This window comes from Dendrobium catenatum, unplaced genomic scaffold, assembly GCF_001605985.2.
Source record: "Dendrobium catenatum unplaced genomic scaffold, ASM160598v2 fragScaff_scaffold_34, whole genome shotgun sequence".
Taxonomy (NCBI): domain Eukaryota; kingdom Viridiplantae; phylum Streptophyta; class Magnoliopsida; order Asparagales; family Orchidaceae; genus Dendrobium; species Dendrobium catenatum.
Window position 1 is genome coordinate 339,486 of NW_021318496.1, and position 23,961 is coordinate 363,446.

The 23,961-nt window shown below is 34.5% G+C and overlaps 2 protein-coding genes across 2 annotated transcripts in view; one reads left to right on the forward strand and one right to left on the reverse strand.

The window, feature by feature from the left end:
* Positions 1-4,372, forward strand: part of LOC110099650 (NAC domain-containing protein 53) — a 28,806-nt gene extending 24,434 nt beyond the window's left edge. The window contains exons 5-6 of the mRNA XM_020826864.2: positions 3,155-3,398; positions 3,633-4,372. Of these exons, the coding sequence (XP_020682523.1) occupies positions 3,155-3,398; positions 3,633-3,916 (528 nt within the window). The 3' untranslated portion in view covers positions 3,917-4,372. The remainder of the gene's footprint in view (positions 1-3,154; positions 3,399-3,632) is intronic.
* Positions 4,373-10,366: 5,994 nt separating this feature from the next.
* On the reverse strand, positions 10,367-12,176 carry LOC110099649. The gene is made up of 4 exons (XM_020826860.2): positions 11,487-12,176; positions 11,318-11,407; positions 11,145-11,213; positions 10,367-11,051 (listed from the first exon to the last, which is right to left on the reverse strand). The coding sequence occupies exons 1-4, from the start codon at positions 11,898-11,900 to the stop codon at positions 11,016-11,018; spliced, it is 609 nt and encodes a 202-aa protein (XP_020682519.1). The 5' UTR covers positions 11,901-12,176; the 3' UTR covers positions 10,367-11,015.
* Between the last annotated feature and the right edge of the window lie 11,785 nt (positions 12,177-23,961).

The window sequence follows — 23,961 nt, forward strand, 5'->3', positions numbered from 1 at the left end:
CGATTAAAGAAAAATCCATCCACCCTCCATAACAGTTTACCGAGGTGGATAAATTTATATATCACTTAAGCTCACAAAAAGTTGATGTCTGTTCGAGAATATCACTAGAATTCATTCTCAATCTGTCCCTTGCTAGTAAGCACGTGGCATTGGTCCTCTGATCAGCGGTTTGGCCGATGGCTCCGTAAATAACTCTTCGTTTGGTCGGATGGCTCCACGTGGTTAACGATTACGACCATAACCCTCTGACCTAGTTGTTTGGTTTAATGACTCCACTATATTTCGGTTAATGTCATAGTTTGTATGCTCCTAAAAGATATCAAATCTTTGATATATGAATCAATATAATATAATCGCTAGGGCACAATGCTCTATGTTAGTTAATGTTGATTCAAATTTATCCCCTTAGGCTAATATCCATCCTATGTCTATAAGGTACCGTTAGACGAAACAATCCATGACTGTCGACAATGATCCTTCTATCAGGTTGGGTTAACTACCTCCTATGACTAAGTAGACCAGGGACCATAATTACCCAGGGCGATGGAACATTAGATCCCTCACCATCCACTTTAAGCATTAGATCGTGAATTCCTTATTTTAAATATTAAATTTTTAACAACTAAACTCACACTGCTACTATATGCCAGTTACATATTATGTATCTGATCGATGGCTAGCCTTAATCGAATGTTCTCTCTCATTATCGGGAGGGATGATAATTAACTATAGGGGCTTGTGCTTATAGGAAATCAGAACTCATAATATAAAGTCCTCGCAAAATGAGGGTGAAATATCTGAGTAGTGTCTTATTTCAAACTCAATATGCCTTCTAAAAATTTTCCCCGGAATCTAATTTGGTAAAACTCTCCTAGATGATGAGAGGCCGGGCGCGAATTTTCGAATCCCACACTAAATTCACTTGGAAAAAGGAGCATCCTAGAGCATATGAGTGATTATGATTTATGTAACGTAGGACATTCTTTGATATTGATGTTCTTATAAGAAATTTTGATCCTTAGTTCTCATAGGGGTATCCCTTGCTATTGAGTTCAACTTCTACACGACCGAGCATGATTTCGCGCTTCCACAAGGTGCGTTAAGTTGTGAACTTGAGCTTTGGGTTGGAATACAATCAATTTAAAGAAATGTTCTGAGCACACGAGTTTGATGGAAGGTTCAATTTGTATTTGGTGGAAGGCTCATAGATAGATTGGGACATTTAATGTGACTAAAAAGTATTTGATCAATCCCAAAGATTTATTTGGTGGGTTATGTTACAGCCTATTTTTGATAGAAATTACTTGAGATTTTAAATTCATGTATTTGGTACTAATTCAACGTGTAGGGATTTAAGGGATGTGGCTTCCATCTCCGCGTTTTGTACATAAGTCCCACAAGATTCGAAGTTTGTTTTCTTAGTACGAACTTGGCTCAATGTTGATTTATTTATTTATTTTGCAGTTTATTCTTGTGTGTTTACTGGATTTATGGCAGCCCAAGTATGGTTTGTGTGTGAATTAAGACTTCTATCAAAGAGACTGAGATACTTGAAATTAATCTTTTTGATATAAGCTTGGTTCAAGATTAAGGTTTAATGCTCAATAAGTACAGTGGAGAATGTCTTGGGGTTTACTTAGAATATGGTCTTATGTGCTTGCTTTGTGTCTGCTTGTCCAAGGTTTTAGGATTTTTTATTGTAAATAAGGCATAACAAAAGGATCTATGATTGTATGTTACAAAACAACCCATGAACTTATTTATGTTAGCGTATCTAAGGTGTGATTTAGTGAGTGTTATGTTAAACATAAGATTGGGGGTTACATACCGAGGATGCTCAGTAATAGGACTTACAATCTTGTATGAATTCTGAAGTGGATGCATTTTAAAGTTAACGGCTTATTACTCCACTTGATAAGATGCCTAGAGATTGGAGCTTATAATCCCCAATTTGAGGGCATGCTTGAGCGTGAGGCTTACTTCTCCAGTTTTGGAGAAGCAAATTTGTACATTTTGATTTGAATTTTGATTGATTTTTTGTTTGAGGGCTAAGACTAATTTCTATGATCTTTGAGTGGCTTATTTATGGATCCTACTTCAATACTAAAGAGACATACAAGTGGGTCTTACAATTTCACCTTTTAAGTAAGGCGGCCTAATAATTAGGATTTAGAACCTTGGATGAGGAAGGTTTGGGTTAGTTTTGATTTTGTTCTGTTTTAATTGATTTGATTTGATGCATTGATTAATTGAGCTTTATCTGCACGGTAGCTATATGCAATTGAGATAAAAAGTTGTAATCTTTCATGACAGCCAGTTGAATGGAAGTTATTCTCCTTCATTGAAATTATGGTGTGTCCATTTCTTCTTGATTTTAATGGAGAGGAGGGGCGGATCCACCTTAAGCCCAGGGCAATTGCCCCCTAAAAAATTTTTATTATATGATTCTTTAGGTAATTTATCTTCCTCCATCTATTTTTTAGTCTTTCTTACAAGAGTTTTTAGGTAATTGTCCCTCTTAAAAGTTTTAAAATACTATGGTCTTTTGGCAATTGCCCTCAGCATAATTAAACAAATTGTGTAGAGGTGTTATTGTTAGGAAACGATAAATCAAATACAAAAAGAAACAGTAAAGAGAATCCAAAAATATCCTTATAGTCAAAATTTGTTCCAGGGGCACTGCCCCTTGACCCCGCGCCCTGATCGGGCATGTCAAACTCTGCTAGGGACGCTGCCCCCTTGGACCGCCGACATATCTGCGAAGCGTACAACGATCAAGGATATGAACAAATAGGGTCGAGCCAAATTCTACACTTTTACTTATAAGTTCCCCCTTAAAATTAAGGCTGGTTCTACCCCTGATGGAGAGCTGCATGTACCTCCCGAATACATTCATAATTTTGGATCTTTTCCTTGTATAATTTTTTTTTCTTTTCAGCCAAAGAAAACAATTGAATAAAAAATATAAATTCATATAACAAGTTTATATGCTCCTTAATATTAGTTTATCTGTGTCGCATATTGGCTTTGAAAAATGCATCTAAGCATTCCAAAATTGTTTTGCTTCAAACTATTAGTATCTGTAGCCATGTTAACATTTTTCCTATCCAGCTGAACTACATTCAATGTGTTTGCTGTTTCTATTAATGTGCAGGTTGCTGCACCCGAGCAGAGGCACGACGGAAGCAGCCCGGATCTTCTAACCAGTGATTCTGCTGGAGATTTGAATGCATATGTTGAAAAGGGGGAGTACCTGGAACTAGAAGACCTGTATGATCTAGAATCAACTTCATCCAGCTCAGATGATTCCAGCCTCATATCTAGCAATTCAGACGATCGTTTTGACGCTGAAGCCTTGTTGAGGGACCTTAAGAATGAAAGCTGCAGGAACATTAAGGGTGAGGGCTTGAATTTTAGATTTAGGCTTCGTTCAGGATGGCTTTCTTACTGCTTCTTAAAGTTATTTTTTAGTACTAAAAAGCTACTTTTAAGAAACAATAAGAAAGCCATCCCAAACAAAGCCTTAGTGTTGATTCGTCCGCAAAATCTTGCCACGCTAACTTATTTTAGCTATTTGACCTTCATGTGCAATTGGTAGCATTCTGTACTTAATCCAAGTGTTTGAATCTTAGGTTCAAACACGATCAACAATAGCCATTCAGAGGACGATGAACCCAGGCTTGCCAATTCATCTCCGCCCCCGCCCCTGCCCCATGAATGCTCACCAAAAACCTCCAGCCCAGTCTATAAATCCAATCCCACTACATCTGTATCAGTTTCTTGTCTTCGCGGTCATCCGAAAAGAACTCATTCAGGGAGTTCACAGAGCAGCAGCAGTTCAAATGGATCAGGATCAAAGTCTGTTCGAAGGATTTCAAAGCTTGGGAAGAAATACTGCTGCTTTGGACCATTCTAGCCAAGCTTTTATGCTTGCTAATTCATGGTAGGCTTTCAGTAAATTAAATAATGAAAATGCAGATGGCTATGATTCTCAGTTAGGGAATGGCACTCCTGGTGCTGTTCCACTTAGAGGAAATGGATATACAGTTTCTGCTCACTATAGAAAATTGCGACACATTTTGATGAACTAGTAAATTTGTAATTAGAAGAACCATTCGATTGTATAAGGATTGTTAGGTTTGTCTGTTAATTATTGTTTGATATGTATGCAAGAGAAAAAGCCCTTGCTGTCACTACCGAAAAAGAAGAAGAAAAAAGATAGCATATTTTGTGGTAAATGGTAATTTTCATTGCCATTTTTATTAGTGCAGTTCTGTATTTTCATCAGTTATGTTTATATATTAAAGGATGTTAAGGCATACCAGTGAACTTTTTCTTGCTAAATGTTATGTATTTTATGCCATTGTTGTAACTTAAAAAGCTTTTTCGCTGTCTTTTTATTTGAACTTGATGAGATTTTAGCTTTTATCCATTATTAGCAGCAGTTCCCCTGCTATGCACCACAGATTGATATTAGTTATTTGAAATGTAAGAGAAATTATTCTGTGTGGATGTCGAATGCTGTTCAGAGATTAATCAGAATGAGCCACGTCGATACCTCGTCTCGGTACCGCTCAGTACTATTGATGTGGCTCATTCTGGTTGGTCCGTAGCATATCTAAAAGTCATGCATCTTTGATTTCCACGCTTGGAATATAGATTTTGATCTGAAGGGTTTTAGCTTTATTTTGGATAGTCTTTTTATTGCTTTTTAAAATAGTTTTTTTAATATAAAATTTTTTAGTTTTAAAAAAAAATAAACTGAAAAATTATTTTAAAAAATAGTAAGAAAACTGTCAGAAATATTAGCTTCAAGTATTTTAGAATTGGAAATATATTATAATTATAATTGTTTATAAAGATATTTAAGAATAAATAATCATAGTATATCATATAAATACAGAGTTAAATCATAATATTCTTAGTGTTTTTCATTGTCATTAATAAATTTTCTTTGAGAATTTTATGATTAAACGTTATTATATTGAAGTGCTTATAAAACTTTATAATAAAAAAAATAAAATTATAAGTCCTAAACTTAAATGAAATGAATTGAATCAATATAAGCAATATCTTAGAAATGAGAACTATAAATCCCGAATGTATTTATTATACAGCTTATCTCTTGAAGGTTACAGCTTATTGGGCCCACCTCATTCTTGTCAAGAATCTTCAGTCTTGAGCCTTGGAATGATCAAGAGCATACATCCGCACGTGTGAGCATGTGAGATTGTGTGCATACGTGCCATTGCATGTGTCTGCACATGCCTGTTTGCTGGTTGGGTGCACATGCTTCTAAGAAAATTGCTTATTGGAAGGACATGAGGCTAGGAGGCCACTAAATGGGAGAAAACCTTATATTCTTCTACAAATAAAATATAAAAGAAATAAATTTATCTAATGATATTCTGGCAGGGCTGTGTGGACGTCGAACGTCATATAGAGATCAATTAGAATACATCACGTCACCTCTAGCTCGGGTACCTCGGTACCCAGCTCAGTACTACTGATATGACGCATTCTTGTTGCTCCAGGATATTCGCACAGAATACTTTATCTAAGCCAGGGTGGAGCCAAGAAAAGCTCATGCTGATTTTTTTTTTTTGAAGAAAATAATTATTTAAATTATTTTTTTCATCTTCAATAAATATAGATGCTCAAATATTTAAAAAAAAAAATACATTTTTTTCTATGTCATAGATATAAAATTATACATTTCACAATCCTATTTTGCCCACCCTCAAAAAAGATGTTTGTTCCTGATGTGCTTTGTGTCAAGCTGTTCTTTAAAATCTTTGGGATTACGTGGAGATTAATACTATATATGATATTCAAACGCCGCACTAATCTCAACACAAATTTAAAGATTTTGAAACTCATTCTGATGCAAAACACGTAAACAAAATTTTCTATTATGGAGAATGAATGGCTTAGAAAATCCTTTGTCACAAGAGACCATATATTGTTTTGTGTAAGGAATTAAAGATGAGGATTTGGAGATTGGGAACATAGAGATTTTGATTTTTAGAATTGCTCAAATGGTGCAATGGAGCTGTTGATTGGCTGATTACTTTTAGGTCTTTATATTAAATTATTAGGCTTGGATGGTTGCTTGAGATGTTTATAGTAAGTAGCTTCGAATGGATGAATCTTCCATATTTATGTGAATCTATTTATATATACTACCGATGTCTTCTAAAAAGGCTTTGTCGGCCAATTAATAAAGAAAAAAGAGGGGAATTTAATCATATATTATTAAAAATATTAATAAATATAATATCTATGTCAATTATTTCAAATAAATGAGCTATAAAAATTTCTTAGGAATTTAATAAAATCGAAAAATATGAGTTAATATTTTATTTTGAATTATAATATTTGAGTCAGAATTGGATGAAAAAAAAATATAAAAAAAGATGTGCTAATAGATAAAATAAATTTTAACTTTATATAGCAATTGCCTTACAAAAATTGGAGCAAGACTTAGGTTATGCTTGGAAAAGCTTTTTTAATGTTTTTTAAAATTATTTTTTAGTACAAAAATTTTTAATTTAAAATATTTTTGTACTAGAAAATTGCTTCAGAAAGAATTAGAAAATAATCCCAAATGAAACCTTAACTTATAAGCGTTACATTTCGGCATTTTGCAAAATACAAATATTTTCTGAAGGTGGTAATATACTAATATGTATTAGAGGAGAAAGTTCGGATGGATGCTCTGAGAAAAAATAAACTCTAGCTCTTTTACTAGCACTATTTTCACTCAAAAACATTTTATATGTACATTGCATGTAAAAAAAATTATGTTGGTAGAAAGAGAGAATTTAATGTCTTAGTATTGTACAAAAATCTGGCACAAAGAGAGATAAAGGAGGATTACAAGAGACACCAAAATATTTATGTAAAAAGTTTGAAAATTTGGAAAAACCAACTAGCATTTGTACCTGGTTACAAATTATATATGCACTTCCTTGTAATTGGAGCAGGCATTTTATACAATATGTTATACACAAAGTACAAAATAGTTTTCGTTGTGAAAGTTAGAAGACCTTTGTAGCATTAGAGTCATCTTCAAAAATTCATTTGTTGTTTATTTAGTCATTCTCTTAAAAGGAGAAGATAGCAAAGACTAAGAAGTTTAGCACACTGGCGATGACGTCTGGAGGTAGAGTTGATGTCAATTGTGTGTATTGATTTTATAGGTGATGTCATGCGTTGACACTATTGGTGAAGGCTGACAATGAAGTAAGTGGGTGTTTATGTAATCAAACAACAATATTTATATTCAGTTATAAATATTATCCTTCTTGTAATTGAAGGAGTTGATATAATATATTATACATAAATTATATTGAATATATTCCTTAATAAAAGTTGGAAGAGACTTATGGCATGAGAGTTATCTTCAGAGATTGTACGTTGATATCGAAAGTCAGAGTTGTTGTTAATTTCTTACATCAACTTTATAAGTGATGTAATGTATCAATGTTATTGATAATGATATGTAATGAAGTCATAATGTACTAGTAGTCTAGTATAATTGAAATGATAATGATCAAGAGAATAGTAATGTAATTTTGTTCAAAACATGGTAATCATGAGTAGATGTTCGGAGGGTTGTAGTCATATGATGCTTGTCAGAGGATTGTAGTAAGATGACGCTAGTTGAGTTATCATAGTCGATTGATGGTTATTGGGAAATAATATTCGAATGATTATGGTTGGAGGACCATAGTTAAGGGACATTAGCTGAGAGATAATAGATATCTATGATGGTTATAGGATCATAGTCGGTTGATATTGTTTGAGATGCCATAATTGAACATGGTGATCGAAGAATTGTAATTGGTCAATAGTTGTTAAAGGACAATTGTCACGTCCTAGATATAATTTGGAAGAATGATTTCTTTTATCTTTTTTAATTATAACAATAAGATCTATCTAATTTCTTTCAATAATAAAATATTAGCGAAAATAATTTCTATTGATTAAAACATCAATGTACATATGTAATTCAAAATTGATGTATAATGCTCAAGAGTCATACAAATACAATAATTCATCTTCCTACTCTTGAGTCTTGAATATAAAAGAATAATTAAAAGAAAAAAATAAATAAAGCAATAATAAAACTTGAGGAATCTCATAACTGATCAAGCACACACTCTTGATTCTCTTGCTTAACATAAAATCATTTAAATCGCATATAATGAGTTAAAATCCTATAATTGAACTCAAAAAATGGTGAATAAATAATATGCATGTAATTATTTAGTTCATAATAATAACAATCAATATGATCATGAATATGTGCATAAACAACAAAAAACATACTATATGATAAAATCTATGAACAAATAAATCAATACGGTACGGAGGCTAGTAAAACAGTGCAGTACGGAAACAATGAAATTTGTAAATAAGTAAACCCAGTACGGATGTCATTCATACGTCATAGTAGTGCTATTCAATCAATAAGAAAATCATTAAAATTGATAAAATTGAAACATCTATTCAGACTATTGGAATCCATAATAATGAACTACTATCAAATCAATATACACATAATATTTGGTCATTCTATATAAGTATCAAATCAATATCTTATATCTCATGCTTACTAATAAAAATCATGTGTTTAGAAATAGTAAACCACTAAACAGTGAATCAATAACAATAACATTGACAATGAATTAGTAACAGTGTCAATATAAGTAAAATATGTCGCATTAACACTATTTTAGAAGGCTCGTATTAATTTCCTTGATTATATATCCTTTTTAAGGAAATTAAGTGTTTTTATGTTGTTAGAATTAAGAGATCTTGAGCTCATTTGATTTGTCTTATTGAGAAACTCGATTTGACTATAAGCATATGAGGTCTGAATACCATCTGGTTCTCTAATTAATATCTCAAAACTTTTAAAGATTTAGACTTATTTGGATTCATATTGGACCATGTTGATAGATTCAACTCATCGAGATGTTCAATTGGACTATATGTTTGTAGAAATTAGAATTCACATGGCCTTGATCTTGATTATAAAAATTTATAATTCAAATATGCATAGACATCCATGCCTGAGCCTGCATATATCTCAAATTTGATATATCAATGATATGTTGTGTATGAAAACAAAGGACTAAATCATACTCTTTTTTGTTTTATATTTCCTTAAAATTAATGTTAAAGGACTTTTTTTTGGCATTTTCTATCAAATTATGTTTGACTATGATATGAGGCTTGAGACATTATATGATATGAAGATCATATATATCTAATAGTCATCAATATAGTACATGATTATTTATTGGACTTGTATGAAGAAATTTTTTATATTTATTTTCCAAAAACTTTAATAATAGGACATAATTGTTTATTAAATATGTCCATATGATTCAAATCTAAGACCTTTTCAAAAAATTCCATTTTTTTTTCAACTCACCTAACAGACACCAACAAATACTATTACATATGCACACTTAAAACTATAAGCATGATATATTGAGTTTATAATTTAAATAAATATATATGATATAATATATATAATAGTACAAATTTTCAAATGAGTATTTATCTCAGTTTGTTTACTTTCTTCTAAAGCTAAAATGGACATCTATTGTAAAAGCATAAAAACAGACAAAAAAATTAATTTTTATACTAAATAGCTATTTTGAGAAGCAGTAAAAAAATCACCACAAACGAATCCTTAAACTTTTTGTTTGAGACTGCTTTCTTATTGCTTTACAAAGTAGCAAAAAAATTGTCCCAAAAGAAACCATACTTATTTTGATCGTAACAAAAAAAAGCTTTTCACTATAAAAAATTCTACAAAAATAATAATCATATAAAATTATAATTATTTTTTGAAAAATAAAACAGTAAGAAAGTTATCCCAAAATAACCCTAAATAAAATTAGGAGCCAGGATGTATTTGAGATTGGGGACACCTGATTCACTTATGTCAGATCAGTTAATACTTTTGTATCAAACACTCAGCCAATGAAGGTCAACCACAATTTCCCCTAATTTTAACTATGGATTAACCATAACAACAAAGTGTTAATGAACTAATCCACTGATATAATAATCATAATAGTAATTTGAAATAAATAAATAAAAATTTGGAAGAGAGGGACCATGTAAGAGAGAAATTATTCTGTGTTGACACCGAAGCTGTCCGGAGACCAACCAGAATGCATCACTTCAACAGTACCGAGCGATACTGAGCAAAGAGTGCGTGACACATTTTGGTTGGTCTCCGGACACCCCTCTCAGGGTGGCACATTCTGGGTGATGTGGTATCACGTCACCCCTTACTTGGTACTGTTTAATATAGCTGACATGATGCATTCTGGTTGATCTATTGACGCGGTTCTGCGTAGAATAATTCCTCTAGGTAAGAAGGGTGAGGATTAATATAACAATGATACTATGTACGTGTCATTTTCAGGAGCATCATGTGCATGCCATGTTCACATTGCCACATATATATAACGCACAGTTTCAATCAATAATACTGACGCACCCATCCAGTAGTAGAAAGCACCCAGCCTGGCCTTCGATGAGCCACTTGGGAGTTCCCACAAATTTACATCAAATGGATCTCTGAATATCTTCTTTCTTTTACATCACCACGTCATTAGTTATTAGTACACACACCCTGCTCATGAAAGTGACTGTTGAGCTTTGAACTTGGTGAGGGTTCTCCTGGTTAGGTGATGAGAACAGAGCAAGTTGAATATGGACAGAGAATTCAGCAGAAGCCACTTTTTATAATAGTACGTCTTGTTCAACCCTCATTCATAACAAAAGAGCTAAATAAACGAGTGCAACAATTTTTATTTGATCATCTTTTCTGGTTCAGGATGTTGTTTCCTACAGCATTGACAGGAAGAAGAAAAGGGAAGAAAAGAACAAGTTGATAAAATAAACAGAGAAGAATAATAAAAAAAGAAGCCATGGATGGATGCTGGAGATCTACACATGGATTTCTAATCTTCGTTGCTATTTCTTTAGAGCAGATTGTTCTCGTCTTCTTGCCTGCAGTTCTGTCAGCCAAAGATTGAACAAAGAAAAGGAGTTAGATGGTGCAGTCATTCCTTCTCTTTATTTGTAATCAATCTTATAAAGAACATGCTTACTGGTGCTTGATTCAGAGCAGCGGAAGATTGAAGATAATTACCAATATGATTCTTCAAAGCAGCCTCTTTCTGTGTAGGTAGAGCAGAAGTTGGCACATTTACTCAATAGCAAACAAAAAAGAGAGAGAGATTGAGGAAAAAAATGAGAACAAAGAAGAAAAACCAGTGCCCACCTTGCAATGGTTTGCAGAGAAACCACAGGAGAGTTCCAAGACATCATCCACAAGGTGATTCCTGCTGCTGCTGCTGATGCTACTGGTAGCCTAAACAAAACAGAAGAAGATCCATTATTTTCAAGCACCTAAAAGAGACAGGGAAAACGCCAAAATGAGGGCTTCTTGCCTCGGAGAAACAGAGCAAGGGAGAACTTGCAGTGTCATCTAGGAAGGAAGAGTGCTCCTGGAGTCTTCTTTGCTTCTGCAGGTTCTTTTCCTCAGCCTTTCTTCTCTTGCTGACCCCATTACGAGCAAATGCAGAGAGACCTAAATCTCGATCATTAGAACAATAGTAAAACTTGATGCAAGTTTCTTCTGTGCCATGTGGAGGACCAGAAGATGCATCGGAGAGCATTGACAAGTCCTCTTCTTCATCTTCATGAACGGAGACTTCTCCTCCGCTAGGAAGAGTGGAGGTGGAAGGGCTGTCATGCGACTGGCAAAGGTACAAAGTCCAGCCAGATTGACATCCACTACTGCATTCAGAGAAGCCCCTCTCTCCCTTTACCACGAACTCCTCCAAGTCCTCAACTTTCTCCATGACGAGCACTGCTTGACGAAATCAGAGTAAGGCGGATTCTTCTTTCCCTCTGTGATTCAGGGAATGGTAGGAGAAGAAAAAGGGAGAAGAAGAGGAGTTTGGAGCTTTGCGCGGAAAACAAAGAATTGTTTGGCACCCAAATCTCAGACCCATCTTGTCATTTACCCAATCCATCCCTGGAACAACACCATCTCGGTTTCCTCGCTGTGTATGAAATTAAAACTGCCAGTTGGGAATGGTGGGAAGGGAGAGGAAAATCCCCAAGTCTCTCTCATTTTCAGCCTTCACTGTGTACATAGAAGATAGAAAGAAAGAGATAGAAAGAGAAAAGACTTCACATTTCACATGCAATACAGCGTGGCGAAGTGTACGCCCTACACCTTCATTATATCTCTGGAATCCCGTGAGGACTAAGAAGTTGAAGCAGAAAATACGTCTATGAAGCCCCTCCATTCTTTTGATTTACCTTCTCTCTCCTTCTACACATGCTATGCCGTACAGCACTGCTATAAAGTGATGTGAATTCTTAGATCATCTTCAACTGAACTTCATACTATCGTATCACGTCCGTCATTTGCTTTTTTTTTTTTTTTTGGGACATTTAGGTCATTTAAGGCAAACTCACACACACAACGCATACACAAAAACTCGAACCTTGGACCTCTTAGTTGGAAGCCTAAGCTCTCAACCAATAGGCCAAGGAGAGTTGTGTCCGTCATTTGCTTCATTAAACTCCAAATTGTACATCAAATTCCGGTAGGTGAACAATGCGACGTCAATATTGACGTCGGACTGTTCACCTACGCCCAAAAAATTCGCTACGGGATTTGCCGAATAAGAGAGAAAAACGCGCCAAAGTTGGTTACCTTCGCAAGAAGCGCGCGAAAAAAGAAGAAAAGGCGTTCAATTAAAGAAGAATAATTGCATTTTAAAGTTTTACTATATTTTGGAGTGAAAAAATGAATTTTTCTGTTGGGGATGCCCTTAGAGAGGAGAAATTATTAGCTCCGGACACCGGACCTAGAAATAGGTCTGAATATCCAATTAAAATTTGACATGTGGATTGTGCTTTGACAATATTTTTTGACTATACTTTGACTGCGTTTTTATTGTGCTTTGACTACGCTTTACCTGCACTTGATTTAAAATTTCGCGGACACAAGTACATTCCACATGTCAATATTTTATTGGAATCTGGACGTATATAATTTTACCTTAGAGAGAGATAGAGGATGTTTAATGGGAGAGTTTTATGGTATTTTGTTTTTAATCATATACTAATCCATAATTAATTACCATCTTTATCACATCAACAAGCAGCAGGTTTCATTCCTGTTTTGCAATTCGAGCAATCTAACGTCTCCATTGAGCAGTACTTTGTAAACTTTTTTCTATCTTAATTAATTTCATTTGTCCTGCGCTTTGTATGCTCCCTGCCGTACTAACTGAAAGTTAAAAATATTAATACGTTACTGTCGCCTCGTGCCCACTGGCTGTTACATTGCCACTGATCGGAAGAAATACCAGTTTTGTAGTTTCGTGTCGGGTATTGTATCGGAAATTTGAATTCTTGCACAATTTAGAACATTGATACCTCTTCTGCGGTGAGTTTTTTTATTTTTTTATTTTAGTACTTATTAGACACATGTTACATGTCAGGACATTCATAGTAGTGGGGAGATGAAGGGCTTTTTATCTTAGCATTTATATGAATATCTAGTACAAATGAGGATAATAGAGTAGTACAAAAATTATAAAAGATGTAAGAGTTTTTTAGGTGAAAAATTCAAGAAAGATAAAAAAATACGGGGCCTAGTTTGATTAAAATGATTCTACTTGTATTTTTCATTCGTTGCAATTGATTGCTCTTGCTCGGAGGAGCGTTTATTTAAAATGCTAAACATACAATTTATATAACATATCATATGGTTTAAGTTGGAAGGCCCTATGACATGAAAGCTGTCTTTAGGAGATCGTTGTTTGTTCATTTGATTGTACATTAGCATAAATCCCACTAACATGGGGATTTAGAGTTGTTGTCGATGTTATGCATCAATTTTATAAACAATAACATCAGTTGACAACTTGACATTATTAGCGAGGATATATATCATAAAGTTAGCGAGCATTGATGTATCCATCTGATAATGGATAAAAAAACTATAAGGCAAAGTAATGTAGTCGAGTAACGGTGGCCGGAGGATCATTATTGAGTAGCAGTGTTCAGAGAATCATAATTGGGTGAGAGTATTTTGAATATGTTAAATGGTGGTGCTTGAGTGGAGGTCCAAGTTTCTTAGAGCCTCTAAGTTATTCTGAATATGAAGACAAAATTCAAGGACCATGTTCCCTAAATGTACAATGTGTAATAACCCAAAGTTTAAAAATGAATTAATATGAAAGTTTTGGTTTTGCAAGCACAGCAGTGTCAAGCTTTCCGGTTTTTTGGGATTTGAGAGAGCGCATGACACTAGGATTTGGAGTGTTGCAGTGCTAAGGTTGAAATTTATTTTTTAAAATAAAATGTCTAAAAGCATTATATTAAAACCCTCAATTAAGCCACCTCCTTCCCCCATTCCATTTCATGAATGGTTAAGAGAAGAGAGAGAGAGAGAGAGAGAGAGAGAGAGAGAGAGAGAGTACGGGAAAACACGCAATTACCGTTGGATTTGACTCGACCCAAAAACTCTAGGTTAGGGTCAACCCATTTTGCAAACGAGTGGAGTTCGGGTTTCAAAATTCGACCCATTTGAAAAAATGGGTGAGTTATGGGTTAACCCGCTTACCCGCTAACTCAAAGTTGACCCGTATCAACCAGCACAGGCATACATGCACAACACAGGTCTGTCCCCGCGTTCGGTCATTCCGCCCGTAAGCCCTAACAAGCTAACTAGGTTCGACCTCCTTCAACGATGTTCTTCCTTCCTCTCAACTTGGAAGTCACAACAGCATAAAACTCACCATTCGGCGTTCTTTAGTTGGATAGAAAGTCAGACAGTTTTTCATTCCTTGTTGTCGTCTTGGAAGTCACAACAGTTCCCCGTTCTTCACCTCCATCAACTACGTTCGTTCCAGTCAGCTCGGAAGTCCCAAGTTCACGATAGCTCACCATTCTTCAGTTGGAACGGAAGTCACGATAGCTTGTCATTCCTTCATGTCATCTCGGAACTCACAATAACTCATCGTTCTTTGCCTCCTTCAACGACTTTCCTTCTTGTCATTTCATGTTGAATCGGGTCAACCCGAAAACTCGACGGGTCGGTTCCAGGTTAACATTTATGACCTATATGCAAAAATGGGTCGGGTTCAGGTCGACCCATTTAGTGGCAGATCAATATTGGGTTCAACTCGAACCCGACCCGCAACTCAATTTTTGACACCATAAGAGAAGGGGAGAGACAGGAAGTGAGAGAAGAAAAAAGAGGTGAGAGAAAGCGAGAATCCGGCTAATATTTTCTATCATTTTAGTTGTGAATTAAAAGTGCTCTTATGGTGATAGGTAACCTTAAACCTACTTTTTTTAAGTGATTTTGGGTTTGACCTAATTTCTCCCTCCTGAATTGATAAAAACGTAATATCTTTCATTTTAGTGAACTTTCATTATGTAACTTTTGATATGTGATATATATTATCATTATGAGCATTTTGATTGGTTTAAATTGAGATTTCACTGGTTAGTTTTGCATACATGTCATTTAAAAAAATAGAATAATACTAAGTATAAAATGATTAGGAGTGAGTATAGTGCATCTTGACATTAGATACATAATATGCATAAATTATTTAATATTAATATGGTCTAATATGCATTTTGATAAAACACATGCATACTGGCCATAAGCATACTAGATAGATCTACACAGTGGCGGAGCCATAAAATGTATTTATGGGGGGGGGGGGGGGAAAATTTTTTTTTTTTTGGGGGGGGGGGGGGGGCAAAATTATTATTATTTTTTTAATTTTCCTTCAACTTTTTACATCCAGGCTTGGGACCGATATAATCAGCTTTAAAAATGATAAAACTTTGATAGTGAATTAATTTATTTTTTTCCTTCACATAATGACTTCCAATCATCAAATCACTTGATTTCTGTTAGAACGGTTTCAATATATTAACTAAATACGTGATATTAAAAATCTCATTGCACAAAAAAAATCATAAAATCTTTTTAAGATCGAATCAATACAGAATTAAGCTAATATCAATTAAGAAAAAAAATGTAAATGAGTAGGAAATTAAATTGAGAGTGATTTAAATGGACTGCCAATGTTGAATCTCTTGATCGTGGACAATTTATTGGGCATTTAAATGTATTAGTGATATCAGAATTCGGCAATCCTGGGCTTGTTGGATTAGTTTAATCTAGCCGCTCAATTCGATTATAAGCATGTTATGTTTGGAAATCATTTGGTAATCCAAATTATGGTTTAAACATTCCAAATATGCTTCAGGTCTTTGATTTGGAGTTATTTAGGTTCGGATTGAGTCGAATTTGGTGCCGTTGGGTTCGTATTTTTGAGACGTTCAGTTCGACTGTAATTTTGCTGAAATCGGAATTCAAATGGTCTCCGGTTTAATTTCTGAAGTTTCATACGTTATATGATGCATGTTATTATGATTTATATGATGTGAAATGTGTAAAAGTGAGAAAAAACATACTAAAAATAATTGACTGATTCAGATTGGCTGGAGACATATTACCTTATACATGAGGGTAGTCGATGTGCTTTCCTTTAAGTAGGATTTATGATGTAATCATAAATGATATAAAAATCTAGGTATAAGAAGACTAAATAATATGATATGCCAACGAATGGAAAGTGACGTCTTATTAAATGAAAGTCACATAACTTATGCTATGTAATAAGAGACTAATTTTTGGAAACATGATTGATATTTTAGGATAACTCTATTTATTTATATAGCATACAATCAAATAGTTTAAAAGTTAATATTCATAAGTTGATTTTTTAATATATTTTACATGGGAAAAGTTTTTCTATACTAAAATATTTTATTTATTGATACGTCCTAAAAAATTGCCTTGATCAAGCACGAATCTCGCTACCGCCACGAATCTTTCAGACCGCAACATTTATGAAAAGCCTAATATTACTTCACACATTCTTAATTTTATACGTGTTATCCTTAAATATAATTAAAAAATTAGCCAATATAGCTAAATATTAATAAATAACAGACAATACAACTAAGTTTTTATATATTTACAATTATATTATAATTAAATTATTTGTTTGATAATTTAATTAGTTGTATTTATGAATATCAAATGACTTCTAAAATTAAGAGCATGCATGATAAAATTAATCTCATTCTTATACAAAATATATTTGAATATTTTCACATATATATATTTTTTTCTTTTAGATGATTTATATTATATTATGTAGAAATATTTAATTTCTAGATTATAACTGTTTTATTTTTGCATTGTAACCAATTCATATTCCTATATTGTGTTTTTCACCTAATTGTAGGGTCCCTTATTCAAGCTACATCTGTTCCAGCTCTTTGTATCTGCCCATCATAACTCCCGCATTTTGCTTAGGTAGTCGGTTAAGGTATTTTAGATTTTATTTGGGACAACTTTCTAAATGCTGAATTTCTCCAACAACTTTTTAGTACCAATCAAGAATTTCACGTTTGCTTCTATGTAGATGAAGCTGACTTGAAAGCTAATGTGTCCATATGCTAACACCTACGTATTAGTAAGTTAGGCTTCGTTTGGGATAGCTTTCTTACTGGTTCTTAAAACAACAACTTTCTCGTATAATTTTTTTTTATTTTTGTACTAAAATGCTGCTTTAAGAAGCGGTTAGAAAGCTGTCTCCCTTAAAAGAATGGATTCATTAATGTATCATCTACTAATTTGCCTCTTTGTCTGTTGAGTGTAATTTTGAATGATTTGTCTGCCACAATTGTAGGAGAAATTACTCTGTGCGGAATCCGAATGTATTCAGAGACGAATCCGGATGCGCCACATCACCGGATGCACTGGGCCCCAGTGATGCCCCAGTGATGTGGCATGCCCGGATTCTCCTCGGGGCACGTTTGGATTCCTCACATAATAATTTTTCCAATTGTAGACAATTTTGAGTTGTGTCTCCAAATATTTGTTCAGTGCATCTGATATAGCGAGTGGCTATGGAGCTATGATTCGGTTGCCTTGAGTATATTGTCGATCAGGCCTTAAATTTGAGTTATGAAAATAATCCTTAAATTCAGAATCTCTCCCAGCTCTTTATGTTGCAGCTCAAACCATGTGCCACCATCATCACAAAGGCATCTGGCTTGAGCCTATCATGATGACAGCAAGAGCTGTTTGTAACAGAGTAAAAGGAGGCCTTGAAGAATAGAAGGAGAGGCCCATGGCTTGCTGTTTCCTTTCTTCTAATGGTACACACTTCCCACATGATTTGGGACTTGCTATGTCCCATCTACCACAAAAGAAGGAGAGTTCACCATACTTACCACATGCTTCAGTGTTTGGCTATAACAATCTCTCTCGAATCTCTCTCTCGAATCTCTCGCTCTCGAATCTCTTAAGTGGCATGAAATTGCCTTGGCATCTTTAGAGTTTAGGAGAGATCTTCTCTTTATGATAACTCTAGATATTGAGTGAAATTATAGAGATGTATGGAAATTTTTCTTGGCTTTCTTTGGCTTTCTTTTGCATTATAAGCAAGAAATCCTTTGATGTACAGGTCCCAAAAGTGCTCTCATGTTATGTAATAAAGTATTTGTTGAAGCCTTCAAAGCTCATCATGGACAAAGATACTAAAATGGTGGCACCACAATAATCCATTTCACATGAGCAAAAGTTTTAAGATTGATTGTTCAATGTTTAAAGACCTGTGAAATGCAACAAAGGTGGGGGTCCCTCACCTTAAATTATGCTGTCTTGAGTTGCATGGCTCATCCATGAACTTTAGCTTTATGTGAATGGAAATCATTAGAACGTATAGTGCTTTAAATTGCAATGAATTGGGTCATTAAGGTTTCGTTTGCGACGGCTTTCTTCTTGCTTCTTAAAGTGACTTTTTAGTACAAATATTAATTTTTTTTGTACTAGAAAGTCGCTTTACGAAGCAGTAAAAAAACCGTCCCAAATGAAGCCTAAGTGTAGTCTGAGAAATGACAATATATCTTCTTGTCTAAGGCTTTGTTTGGTTACAGTAGTGTTATGCATGACAGCTCCAGTACCAAAACTATTGGATGATAGCACATGGAAGGGCCATTAATTTTTGACAGCTCAGAGGAAATCCTTTTGGAATACGTAAGAAGAATTGGAGCTGGCTGTTTTATGTAAAGGATGATCGAAGCTAGCAAACCATTCAAGGAAGAATAATCTGCTATAAACATAAAAAGAGAATTAATTAATACTGGAAGGAAACTGAGAGCTGAAAAATTAACAAATATAGTAGAGAAAACTGCAGTAGACATTTTCCACTGTACCTCAATTCAATACGTGGTATAAGAGTGGTACATATATACAGAGTTGTTTCCGCTAGATTGATTTATATTGATGTTTTATAGAAACTCTGGCAAATAATTAAAAGGATGAAAATTGACAATTCTTCTAAATTTAATTTTGGGGCGTGAGAGTTACTCTCAAGGTAATTTTGCTTGCTGAAGAGCCACAATTCTCTCGTATTAGGATCTCCATGCATGGTGATGTGGTGGATGATCAAACATGGAGGTATGGTTGACATTCCCTACGGTTCGTCACCAGAGGATGACTTGATGTCACCGTTTGTAGGTGAAGGAGGGTATTCCTCAAGAGCGAAGGCATAGAAAAATGCGGTTGTAGGAAAAGCTCTTCTCACCACCGGTATGATTTTCGACATGCTTATTCTCTCTACAAAATGAATGAAATTAGAACATAAATCATTTAATCGATCAAGTGATGTATTCACTTGAGCTGCCCAAAAGGCTCGACAACTCATCTTCTTTTGCAGTTCGTCATTCTTCATGAGCTCTATGCTATGATATTAACTTAGTGTATCGATGGATGAAGGGACGCAAGAAAATAGAAACTAGAAAACACAATAAAACTCAAAGTAATATCATATATTCTTCACATCCTCCTTATATTTAACCTTAGCTATTTATAAAACAAACATAACATTCTAGAAATAAAAAATATACTAACCCAGCTCTATTATAACTAAGATGTTCCACATTACTTCTATTTTTCAGCTTTAATAACTTGAGAAAGTTTCCTATTGACCCGTATATAAGTTCGAAAAGAAATCGGTTTTGGCTTAGCATGAAAAGTAAATTAAAATTGAAGATTTTGATTGTTAAAACTCAAATTTCTGACCAACGATCTTCATATATGAGCTTTTAAAATCTTGAATAGTTTGCAAGTTCTCTTTTATTGAGGCTTTGAGATTCTTATTTAAAGATAATGTTAATCCTCGATTATAATGTATCTCGTAAATCCTTCAACCACTCTTATTAATTAAATTTTGCTCATTGGAGTCGTTGGTCGTTTCCTTGCTAAAATCATTAAAATAGTTGTTTAAGTCTTTGACACTTAAACATTTGAATTAAAAACCTATCATTATAGTTCAAAATAAAGATATTTTTCTTCCAATACAATGGAAAGCTATGCCTGATGAATTTAAATTCATTTATTGTTGATATTTTGACTTTACTATTAAATACTAGCTAAGATGAGAGATAGATAAAAAAAGAGAGAGGTGGTGAATACGAAAATTTATGTGTTTGATATCATAAGCCCTAGTGGTCCAGAAAAAAGAAGAAATTATTCCGTGCAGAGTCTAGATGAGAAGAATTATTCGGATATATGAGTATACATACTGTGTATAAATTTGTACGTAATGTACATCAACATTTTGTAGAAGAGGCTAATCCTTAAAAAATAATAAAGTAAAACATTATTTGAATATTTCACAGACATGGAATAGTTAGGATGAAAACACATCCGGCAACATGTGACTTCACTCCAGGCCTAGCAAGTGCCTCCTAAATCAATTGGTTGATAAATTAAGCTAATATATTAAATTATTAATTTTACTAAAAATAAAATATAATATTTTTTATTCATTTAATTTATTAATTTCACTAAAACATAATTTACTAAATTTATATATTAGGTTAATTTGTTATATTTACTAAAATATAACTTACTAATTGCACTAAAATATAATTTAATAATTAAATTTATTAATTTAATTATTAATTATACTATAATATAATTTACTAATTTTGGGCAAGTCATTTCCATTTTAAATGACTTGCATGAACCAGTCACTAAGAAAGGCAACGACTTGCCTTGACGTATACTGACCCGACCCGTCTCATTTGGGCCCGAACATAAACTCCTGAACAACTAGGCCCTCTTTGTCACTAGAAATTATTGTGTGCGGAATCTGAACGTGTTCAGAGGCGAATCCGGGCATGCTACGTCACCGGGGCCCGGTGCATCAGGTGACGTGACGCATCCGAATTCGTCTCCGAATGCATTCGGATTCCGCACACAATAAATTCTCCTTTGTCACATGGATTTGCCTAGCGAGAGCCCATCGTTGAATTACCAAACGACTGACATCATTTTTAAACTTATATTATTATTTAAAAAAAAAAAATTTATCAAAATAATTAGTAACGATTTTTATTTTAAAAATTTGTCCTAAATTTTTTCTACGCTTGTTCCCCGCGCCTGAATCTCCAACAGTTTGAACAAGACAAAAAATGGGAATTTTTATTAGGTCCGGACACCTGACGTAGCTCTACATCCGGACGCCAATAAATGTCGCCACGTGCTCTTACTCTTTACTGTGCGATCCGACGACCCGACCCGGACCGAAACCCAATATTGCTATGTATTAGCTGATTTGTACAGACCAGGGTATTGCTCAGTAACGAGAAATACCATTCTGTCAAGACCAATACCTAGCAATACCGAGCAATACTTAACAATATCGAGCAATACCACGGTTTTGCTAGGTATTGCTCCGTACTGGTCTTGACAGAGTGGTATTTCTCGTTATTGCCAAGCAATACCGAGCAATACCTAGCAATACACGAACATAGCAATATCGGGTTTCCGTTCCGAGTTGGGTCGTCGGGCCGCGCGGTAAAGAGTAAGAGCACGTGGCGACATTTTATTGGAGTCTCCGGATGTAGAGCTACATCAGGTGTCCGGACCTAATAAAAATTCCAAAAATGGTTTCTTCAAATAAATATATGCAAACTAGGGCGAAGGGATAATTAAATCTTTTAAATTCGCCATTTTGGAACCCTAACTAGAACAAGATCTTCATACCCTCGCTCAGGATTGATGGCCAAAATGAACCAGATATCATCACGAAGACAACATATGGGGCAACGGAAAGGGAAGGCACCAGTCCCATGGAGAACCAAGCCTCTCAAGCATCTCTCTTCTATAGCGGGTCCTGCGTGATTTCCTTCCAAATCCTACAAATTCTTCTCATTTTCTCTTCTTCTGCCATCTTCCTCTCCTCTCACGTCTATCATTTTGCTTGTCAATTTATAAGCTGATGGCAATCCTTTCGGGGATGCGTTTGCATGGCGATGGCAACCTCCTCGATGCAACGTAAGTGCCTTCTGTTTGGAGCTAATTTTGATCTTTGCTTGAAATAGGCTGACTTTCTTAAATGCTATGAATTTGATAAAGGGGGCATTTGCTGCAGAATCCTACAGTCCTTTGTATGTGGAGCGACGCAACCAGCCGTTAGAAAACTGCGCAGGTTGAGTGAAGAACTTGAATAGCCTTTATTTTGCTCGATCTCTTCGAATATGTTTTTGCATATATTTTTTGATGACCGTATATAAGAGCTCCCTTTTTCGATTCTTCTCTTTTAACTTTCTCTTATATTTAGGGATCTAAAATTTTCTAAAATTAGGGTTAGAATTGAACAGATACTGACATAAGTGATTTTTCTTGATAGAATTGAAGCTCAGGGAAAAATAAGTACTTGGTTTTCACATCACTAAAGTATAGTTGTGGATTGAAGTAAAACATTATTTTGCTGCAGTCAATTGGCCATTTTCACTGTTACTATTTGTTTGATAGTTGGACTTTCAAGGAGGGTTAACTACTAATTGGTGTAATCATGTGAAAGTTTAAGCTGGATGCATTAGCACCGGTGGGACATGGAAAGAGATTTGACAGGCATGCTGGCATCAACAAAGGGACATTTATTATATAAATTTATGACGTTGGAGCAAGAATTTCATGGGTTTTATTATTAAGAGAACTAAAAAAGATGTGATAAATAAAAAGACGATGCTTCATTGAATCTCCTCTGTCTAGCTCTCTAATTCGACAAGGTCTATTTCTCTACTCTCAGATTCTAGATTTTTCAAAAAGATAAGTATGGTCTCTCTAAAATTCTTCACAAGCGACTCTCACCAAAGATGCTAACTAAAGAGGTTCCAAGAGGTCGACTCCTATTTTCATCATATGACATCCCTTTATATAGACATAGAATATTGGTTACAAAATTTGTATATTTCTTATGGGATATCATGATTCAAGGAAGTTATGAGGCGTCGGCATTGAATTTGACGCTGAGGATTATTGATTCAAAGTTTTCATCATTACTTCTCGATAATATGCATATGATCATGGAATCACTCGAATTTTGGGCACTTTTTCTCTAGACCTTCTCTGAGTTGCCTCTCAGCCTCAACTTCTCTTTGTAGCAATACTCTCGGGTTGAGTTCCTCTTAACAATATTTTGAATTCTCTTGGGAGTCCTTGTAAAGCCTACAACTACATAACCTAGTAAGACTTCCGTTCGTATCTTTGTAAGTCCTAAAATTGTTATTAAGGAGTTTAGAATTGAAGTGGAAAGTCCAAATTAGAAATGAAAAAACTCCATTTGGGAGCATTGTGGTGCTTCCTTCTCTGTTTGGGTGGTAAAATTGTGGGAGCACAGTGGCACTGCATTCTCTGTATTTGGAAAATCTTTAAGGGAGAGCTATGGCACTGAACCTCTAATTAAATTTTTTATATAAGTAAATACCTAAATTCATTGCACCCTC

Excerpts from the sequence above, each read along its gene's own strand:
- LOC110099649 (XM_020826860.2), bottom strand. The coding sequence starts at position 11,900 with ATGGAGAAAGTTGAGGACTTGGAGGAGTTCGTGGTAAAGGGAGAGAGG. Across the intron at positions 11,408-11,486 it reads CCTTGCTCTGTTTCTCCGAG|GCTACCAGTAGCATCAGCAG; the intron begins GCAAGAAGCCCT and ends TGTTTTGTTTAG. Across the intron at positions 11,214-11,317 it reads TCTCTGCAAACCATTGCAAG|AAAGAGGCTGCTTTGAAGAA; the intron begins GTGGGCACTGGT and ends CTACCTACACAG.